Source organism: Apis laboriosa, unplaced genomic scaffold (genome assembly GCF_014066325.1).
Source record: "Apis laboriosa isolate Shangri-la unplaced genomic scaffold, ASM1406632v1 scaffold91_cov154, whole genome shotgun sequence".
Lineage (NCBI taxonomy): Eukaryota > Metazoa > Arthropoda > Insecta > Hymenoptera > Apidae > Apis > Apis laboriosa.
Genome location: NW_025224773.1, coordinates 207,383 through 216,583, shown reverse-complemented (window position 1 = coordinate 216,583; position 9,201 = coordinate 207,383). Strand labels below are relative to the sequence as shown.

At 24.8% G+C, this 9,201-nt stretch overlaps 2 protein-coding genes across 10 annotated transcripts in view; one reads left to right on the top strand and one right to left on the bottom strand.

The window, feature by feature from the left end:
• The first annotated feature begins 1,035 nt into the window (after positions 1-1,035).
• On the top strand, positions 1,036-2,290 carry LOC122719632. Its single transcript, XM_043945606.1, has 4 exons — positions 1,036-1,231; positions 1,293-1,501; positions 1,951-2,048; positions 2,110-2,290. The coding sequence occupies exons 1-4, from the start codon at positions 1,036-1,038 to the stop codon at positions 2,288-2,290; spliced, it is 684 nt and encodes a 227-aa protein (XP_043801541.1).
• A 1,785-nt stretch (positions 2,291-4,075) lies between these two features.
• LOC122719631 (chitin synthase chs-2-like) overlaps positions 4,076-9,201 on the bottom strand; it is a 42,647-nt gene continuing 37,521 nt past the window's right edge. For 8 of the 9 annotated variants that reach the window (XM_043945595.1, XM_043945598.1, XM_043945603.1 and 5 more), the window contains 4 exons: positions 6,207-6,374; positions 5,556-5,784; positions 4,889-5,224; positions 4,076-4,152 (listed from right to left, as the gene is read on the bottom strand). In XM_043945595.1, coding sequence (XP_043801530.1) covers positions 4,908-5,224; positions 5,556-5,784; positions 6,207-6,374 — 714 coding nt within the window. In that variant the 3' untranslated portion in view covers positions 4,076-4,152; positions 4,889-4,907. Of the gene's footprint in view, positions 4,153-4,888; positions 5,225-5,555; positions 5,785-6,206; positions 6,375-7,684; positions 8,058-9,201 lie in introns of those variants that run through there. The other variant, XM_043945605.1, reaches the window with a different exon arrangement.

Sequence of the window (9,201 nt, the reverse complement as noted above, 5' to 3'; positions counted from 1 at the left end):
ACATCCTTATCAATTCTATAGCGAATCATCGTCGCATCAAAACGAACTTATCTCGTCACGCAAACGTATCTTTACGTTTTACGTGCAAGTCGAACATATTCCATCGATTTACATTTTCGATTTACGAATTAATTCATTTCATTGAATATATCGATGTACTTTTAAATACAATTTCATGTGGTTCAAACATATCAATTACATTGGGATAAAAGTCAGCTTTATCATGAATATGAAGTTATATGAAGTTTTTGAAGAAGAAAATAATTTTAACTTGTTTTTATGTAATGATGAGTTTTATATACCATAAAGTAAATGAAATAGCTAGTATAAAGCATGAAAATTTTTAATCAAATAAAATACATAATTTTCAAAGAAAATTTTTCAAATAATTAAATAAACGAAAATAAATAAAAAATTTATATGATAATTACATAATATAAATACATTATATGATAATTATATAATATTATTTTATTATATTATATAATTATTTAAAATGAAATTATTATTTACATGTTTAAATGTATTTATATTATATACAAAATTAATATAAATAATAATTTCATTCTAATAAATAATTTATTTCTCTTTTATTATTTTTTCCATTTTTCTTTATTTTTCTATTTTCTATTTTCGTTTTTGGAATAATTAATGGAATGAAAGTAAATTCATTCATTCATTTATATTCATCATAAGAATTAATCAATTAAATTAAAAATTTTTATCGATCAATGGCTGTCTGAATTAATTCTTTAATGCTTGATCATTCTAACTAACTAAAATAATGAATAGTTAAAAGGTTATGTAAAATTATGTGAAACAAAATTTCACACAATTGACATTTACTTTTAAACATACCTTAATGACAATAATTCGATATTAATATTGATAATATATTAACCATTAATAATTATCCTCTTCGTAATTTTGACGATTTAGAGCTTAGTAATATAACATAATTCAAGTGCAGTGTTTATTTACAAAAGTAATACGAACATAAAAAATTGCTTCTTATATTTTAATAAAAGTAATGCTATGATATTGGAGTCCATTTTTTCCTGCACGAATCTACTTCTAACATGTGGATCTTCCATTTATATTCTGATAAGACACTCTTATACACAATATTCGAAATTTTTCACACATTTGACGTGTGCCTGTGTCAGTATCGCGATGATTGGTTCTCGATCCTTGATCGTTCTTTTGTACAAACTTTTCATTAAGGAATACTGTAAGTGATTTATCTTTCAAGCATTATTTTGTATTAAAAAAATTTAATCTTTATGTTTCAGCCTTTGATCCAGATATGATAGAGATAGAAGAAGAGAGGAATAAAGAACGATTTAATATTTTAGACGAGCTGCTTGGTACTTTGAGTATGACGGGATTAATTTATTCTCTATATTGTTGTCACGGATATTACATACTCGGTATCTGCGTTGTAACTAGCTTATCAGTTTTCAACGTGATCAAATTGTACTACATGATAAAACAATTAGAGGTATTCGTTTTTAAAAAATTTTTTAAACTTTGGTTTAACTTTTTATATTTTTAATTTTTTAATTTAATTTCTCTTAAATTTAACCCTCGATTGTCGCAATAGATTATCCAAATTTTATTTCAATTTTCAATCAATTACTAATCGAAAAATATAATAATATTATCGAATGCAAAATATTTGCAATAAAAAGAAATTTGCAATTAAATCGATATCATATCACATCTTCATCAAGAAATTGTTCAAATTTTTTTAAAATATGAAAATATTTTTTTCAATATCAAATCGTTTCGATTGAAAAAGGATAACCGAGGATTAACGATTTTACGAATTTTGAATTTGTTAACACTTTTTATTTTATTTAATTTTTCATTAAAAGAATAGAAAACGATATATACCGTATATTTTAATTTCATTTTTCGTTGAATTTTTTGATTGAATTTAAATTTCAGGAAATGGAAACGTCACGTTTCTATAATACTTTACAACAGACAAAAACGATATCAAAATTTAATGTTTTCAATTGGGTGATTGTTGGGGGATGTTTTGCGTAAGTGCAATGATTTATTTCTAATTAATTAAACAGATAGTTAATTTCTCGTGCCATTCAGATTTATAGTAGGTAACAATTACGCGATAGTAGCAAATTATCCTTTGCTTTTGGCAAATTGGGCAATGGTTCCAGAAGGATTTTATCAAGGATGGACGATAAATCGTGCTATTAATGATTACCTGATGGCAACTTATATCATGTGCATGACAGAAGCTCTTCGACAAACGAGCACATTATAATTGTACAGGATAATTCCTAAACTATAGAAGCATAATCTAAGAATAAAAATTATTATACAAAGTTTGTCCGTCAGATATTAAATACAGCAAATTCTGCATTAGACATTATGAAAATTGACTTTGAAGTAAGAATTTAAATATTTTAAATGATTCTTATAAATTCAAAAATATTGTGTAAGATAAAAATAATCAAATTTTCATATTTCTTAATGCAGAATTAAATATACATATTGTACATAAACTTTGTATAAAAATTTTTTTCTTCTAGTTTCATGTATCTATGATTTGAATAAATTCTAGAATCAAATAAAAGAATAGAAAGTTTCTAGTTTCCTGTTAGAAACAGGGTCTTTTGTTCTAAAATGTCGTTAAATTAAATAATCTGCACACAAGTGGTCTTTTAGTTATATTTCTTATCATTCTCTATATTTACATTTTTGAAAAATATGCTTGACATTAGTGCTTAATGATCTTGTAAATGCATAGAGTTCAAAAAAATCCAAGAAGTGATTTTAGATACTTCTATAGCATCTTCTTTCTATATTATATTGACTTTATATATTATATTGACTTAACACTTATATAGCAGTTTAACATTATTTAATTTTACATTAATTGAAAGAACTAATTAAAAATTCTTATTTTGTAATTTTAATTATTTTATAATCGATAATAAATATGTTAACTAAAAGAATATTTAGATTTTAATATAAAATAGACATAATTGAAACATGTTATAATGTTCAATTCAAGAGATATATTTAACTCGATCACTATTATAATTCGATCGTTTCGGAATTTTTGGATTGCTTATTATATTATTTAAGGATTAATCTTATTGTATCATCATTACATAATATTTACATCGAAACAAAATTGAAATTATACAATTTGAATAATTGGATGGAATGAATCCAAAGTTGAATTGTGATCGTTCGAATTTTATTTCGTTTATAACAATTACAATTTTTTTTACAAGCTTAACGTACGCTCTTAACATTTTATTATGTACAAAAAATTGTATATCTATCAAATACAATAAGTTTTAATACAAACGGCAATATCACGTTTAGAAAAATGAAAGAAGTATAAGCGTCGTCGCTGTGATCACTGTCACGTACACATATGAATGAGAACGCATACTCGTTCGTTTGATACGACAACGAGTTTAACAGAATTATTGCATCCGATTAATAATCTAGGGAATTATTATTCTCTAAAATCGTTCTAGTGTACGTATGAGAATAAATGCGTTAAGAAATACTCACCGGTCAGTTCATTTATCTTAAATATCTAATTACGAATAAAAAAAAAAAAGAAAGAAAAAAAAATGAAAAAGGAGAAAAGAAATGAAAAGAAATAAAAAAGAAAGACAATGATAAAAATATTTCTTCAGGACTGTCTTTAATTTGTTCAATTTTTTTTTCAAGTATTTTTTAGGTTATTATAAAAAGTCCCTAATTCGTTTAAAATTTCCTAAAAATTAAAATATTTAAACTTTCCAATTTTTATTCTTTTTATTCCCGTGTTCTTCTTTATATTTCATCATTCAGAAAAGAAAGAAATTATGTTCATCTTCTTTTTTCCTTTAATAAATAAATAAAGAGTTTAAAGACGGCCCTGTTTCACTTCGTTATAAATTAATCTACTCGAAGGCAGTCTTTTATTCTTCTATTCCACTTTACGTCGTGTATAATCAAATAATTAATAGATAATTACTAGAAAAAATGTTTAAATGAGCGGCAATATTTAAATGGGATCCTATTGCTCTAGTAAAAAAATAAATGCCATTCCTTTCATCTTTATTGATTATTGTTTCTGATGGCAGTGAAATATTTGAGATAGCCATGGTCATTGTTCATCTGTAAAGGATCAAAAGAGTCAAGACAATTTTTCGTTACAAACAATATTTTAAAGAATTTCTTAATATTTAATCTTATTTTTAATCTTTGATTTTTAATGTAACACAGTTAAAAACAATATAAAATAATAATTAACACGTGATATCTTATTTCAATTTTATACGTAAAGTACTTTTTAAGATATTAAAAATCTTTTTGATTGTTAAAACGAGAAAATGATTAAAAAAAACGTAACAAAATATTAAATTATTTTAATATATTAATAGCTCATAAATCAAGATAAGAATCTCAATGATCTATTATAATTATTAATTGATTGATTCATGATTCATTTTAAAATATGAATATTTGAAATAATCCAGAAACATTTCAAACTATATTTCTTTGAATGGATAAATTATTAGTCATATAAAAAAAGTTTTAATATATTCGTAGAACATATTGGAGAGCAAAAGAAATACAAAAATTATATCAATTGAAACTTATTCATTAAGCTTATTTAATAAGCAATTTGTATTAAATGAAACGGGACAGAATTAGAGCAAGACGATAGTGTAACATAGACAGAGACACCGCTCACTTTATTTCCATCTCATTTCATTTAATCATCAATTTTTATATTTCAACATCTAGAATCAAATTTTCAAACGTATCCCATAAATACATTAACATCCTGAATAACTTATGATATGAGAATACTCATCGTCATCAATATTTTTTTACAAAAATTACGTACATTTTAAAAAAATTTCGAATCAAATATTGTTCTGTTCTCTCCACGCGTTCTGACTTAAACTGTGAAGTCTGAGACTGCTTCCAGTATTTTCATCCGGTTCGTAGCTCGGGTTAGTATGGCCACTATGTCCTTCGAATACATCCTTAACAGAAATCTGGCTACTTCTCGATGGACGTCCTTGAATTCCCAAAGGATTGCCTGCCACTCCGTAAATGTTATTTGCTCCTAAAGTTTGCATCTGCGATTTCCTTTTCATCGCCATTATACTATTCCTACGGCCCTCGAATGCCTTGAAAGCCTTTGCGGAGCGTCTGGTCGACATGTTTCTCGGCAAACCTAAATCAGAGAATTTCATTAACGAATATCCCCTTGAGTCGTGAAATCAAGATGTTGCCGTTTGATTAACATAACATGCTCTTTGTATTAATACTCTAACCACTTCTTATATTCTATTAGCATAGGATTAAAAATTGATTTAAATTATAGACTTTCAAATTTTATTATGTAATGAAATCAAAAATATTATGATATTTTGTAAATATTAAAGAATAACATAAAATTTTAGAATTTTATTTTTCAGCAATTTATAATAAAATTACTTTATAAAAATTAAATAATGAAGACTTTTTTTAAAAATAAAAAGATATATATAGATATATAAACGCACCATTGCCTTCAGACATGCTGAAGAATCGTTGTCTGAAAGCGACGTCAAGCGTATTGATTGCCTGTGTTTTCTTTCGACTCTTTTCAATATTTGTTATCGTCTTTCTTCTGCCTGGACCAGTACCACTATCTTCTTCATAATCACCTTCCATTCCATCTAATCTTTGCAAATCTCTGACTATTTCTACCGCGTGTTTAGACAACAATGCTTCTTCGGACAGATCCTTAGTCTGATTAATGAGAAACATAGAAAAATGTGAATGAAAAATATAATCATTTTTTAGATGTTTTACATCAAGGAGATAAAATTAAAACTTTAAACGAATTATAATCGTACAAAAACTGTGAAAATATTTGAAATTATCTTTTCTATCTTTTTAAATTTTCAACTATTCTACGAATTTAAGTAAAAAATAAAATACAAAGATGAAAGATAAAATACAAAATTTAAATTCAATAATTAATTGACTAGAAATTATAACGATAATGAAAAACGAAATTAAAAATACAATTCTTTTATTTTTAACTTTATTTTATATTGTTTGAAAAGTCATTTTTTGAAATTTTAAGGATATCTAGATAGACAAATATTTTATAATTATTAAAATAGTGAACGATGATATTAAACGAGAAAATTGAAGATAATACTTACCTTCTTGCAACAATACCAATCCAAGCTGGTGCTGGCTAAAATGTGGGCGAATGTGCCGAATCGATGGAACAGCATCGCAGTGAATTGAATAACCAATATCAACGCGAAGAAGAATACGAAGACCAAACCGATTGGCTCGAGTTGAAGGTATTCTTTCGTTACGTACACCTATAGAGATATATTCGTCGTTAAAAAAACGTACGTTGATAAATAAAGAAGAATGACAGAATACAATTGAAAACAGAGATAGAAAACATAAAAGAATTCACAGTTTTCATTGCTATGTTTCATTGTTACTTCACTACGAAGCAAAAAATATTGTAAAAAAATACAAAAATAATATTTATAAATGTAAAATATAAAATACGTAATATTTACACAATAAAATATAAATAATTGAGAGAAAACAGAAAAATAGTACAAGTTTTTATTTTTTACAAAAATAAAATTGTAAAAAGTTTGTTTAAAAAATTCTTTTGTATATCTTTTTCAAAATTGTATAAATAACATTCATAATTAAATTTTTAATATCTGTATTTAGTTTTCTTTTGAATCCTTTAATTTTGTCTAATGGTACATAATGAAGTAACAACAACCAATTTCCTGAATGTACATAACGATTAATGCATTTCTTGATAAATTCAATTAGAATTTAAAAAATTTTAAACAATCTGAATTTTTATATTTCAATTTTAATAAGCTTCGTTCTTTTTCTCTTTCAAGAAGAGGAATTTAATATTTTCATTTTGAATATAATATAAGAATCAAATAAAATCAAAGAAATTAATTATTCGTTAGTACAAACTAGAATCAAATGTAAAATAGTTTTCCAAACACATATATTATAACACGTATAAGCCACCATTTAGTTACATAGATAGTAACTCGTTAGTGGTGCTCCTCTGCTGTCATACCTAGCAGTGCGTTATCGAAATTAGACACACAAGAGATAAATGTGAAACGAAAACCTGTGTAATTCCTCCCTCGTTCGTATTCAGGCAAATGGAAAAACAGGACAAGGTATTCGAGAATAGTTCTTTTGACTCTTTCGTGATCCACAAACTATGTACATGCTATTTATTTATTGAAAACCAAGAAATAAACGTCTCATTCGATCGAATGTTCGATCACGAGAGAACTAAAAAGTGTTGGAAAATCCAGAGAATGTTGAAAAAGAATTGAGAAAATTAAAGAAATTCTCAAATTTTCTTGAAATATAATTCCATTTGATTTCAAATTTCATTTTTAAATATATTAAATTATATAATTTAAGATTAATTTAAATATAATTTAAAAATAAAATATTATTAATTACTATAGAATGTTTTATTCAAAATGAAGTATATAAAAATTCAATATCTCAATTTTAAAATAATTAATCTTGATTTAAATTTTTTCCTTGATTAATAAAAATAATATTTCTATTCTAAATTTTTTACTAATTTAATTCATATTACATATTAAGCGTGAGATTTTTATATTTATTCTCCAGACTTTGATTGATGATATTAATTAATAAATATCAATGTTAGTTAGAATAAAAGATTTCATAATGTCAGCGGTTGTGTTTAATCTTTTCTCGCTTAATTTTATTCTTATTAACATAATCATTATTAATAATTAACAAAGAAAAGAATTTGTCTCAAAGAATAAAAAAATTAAAAAGAAAATTAAATCTTGAAAAGATTAAAGACTACCCAATGATCACAATTTTATTTTCGAAAGAGAAGTAACACAAAACGAGGAAGGATGATGGGAATTGTAATTAACAAGGCGTCGATGTTATTTGTGACTTAGTTAACTTAGTCAGTTGCTTGGTTCCGCCCCATTTTCCATTCGTTCCGAGGGTACCTGTGCAAACATGTTAATAGTAACACTCCACGTGCTCATAATCCACGTTATTGACAAAACATAGACATGTCCCAGCAAGTGCAACATTATCACCGGGCACCATTATCCAGCGTGCTCCGATACTCACTGTAAAACTATAATCCTTTTCTCTGTGTATCATAAGTACTAAAATCTTTTTCAATTTTTAGCAATTTCTTTACTTTCTTTAAGAGAAATAGTTAATATAAAAAAAAGAAAAATATTGATGATTCTAATTCAATTTAAATTGAATTTAAACATTGAACGAATCGAATTGTATGATTGTATATGTGACAAATACTATAAAATTATTTTTATATTTTTATATTTTTCCTAAAATGTAATTTTTGTTATTTGCTTATGAATTTATTAATTAATAATTCTCTACGAATAAATTAATACAGAATTAGTTCTTGTATTTAATATTTTAAGATTTATTTTGATTCTGATTTCTCTAGATTTTAGATATATCTAAATTTTGATCACGTGATTTTGTTTCTATGATTTTGTTTCAAAGCATGAATAATTTTAGTTTAATGAAAAATCTGATGATCAAATTGTACTTTAATAAATATTAATATTAAATAAATATTATAAAAATAAATATTAATAAATATTAATAAATATTTAAGTAACAGAAATTGCTAAATATTAAATGTCACATAAGAAGCAACTCTTGAGTGAGTAAATCTGTACCTAAAATCTTAACTAAAAATTTGAATAATAATAAATGTAAAATGTAAAACTCACAAGCTTAATTTGTTATTAAATCTAAATGGAAGCTCTAAATTTTCTATATCTTCTATTGTTAAATCTATCGATGTGGCGCACATTTATAAAAATTACACTTAAGAAAAAGAATCTCTGAAATAATATCATAAAATAATAAAATACATATTAAAATTCGGAAAAAGACGAAGGATCCACTCTCGAATTCGACGAATATTTCTTCTTTTCTTAAATCGCCATGTCTTAACGACGAATAATAACGTAAAAAGAAAACTAGAGAGTTAGAAACTTAATTTTTATAATTATGAAACTTGAGTCAAAAATTTTATTTTAAGAGATTTCGAAACTTATGAACCTCAAAACTCTCGAAATTAGAAGAAATATTTATCTATGAATA

What these genes read in the sequence shown, in the direction of transcription:
- LOC122719632 (XM_043945606.1), top strand. Translation starts at nt 1,036, where the DNA reads ATGATATTGGAGTCCATTTTTTCCTGCACGAATCTACTTCTAACATGT. An exon ending in ACATGATAAAACAATTAGAG is followed by an intron (nt 1,502 to 1,950) that starts GTATTCGTTTTT and finishes TTTAAATTTCAG; the next exon opens with GAAATGGAAACGTCACGTTT. An exon ending in ATTGTTGGGGGATGTTTTGC is followed by an intron (nt 2,049 to 2,109) that starts GTAAGTGCAATG and finishes CGTGCCATTCAG; the next exon opens with ATTTATAGTAGGTAACAATT.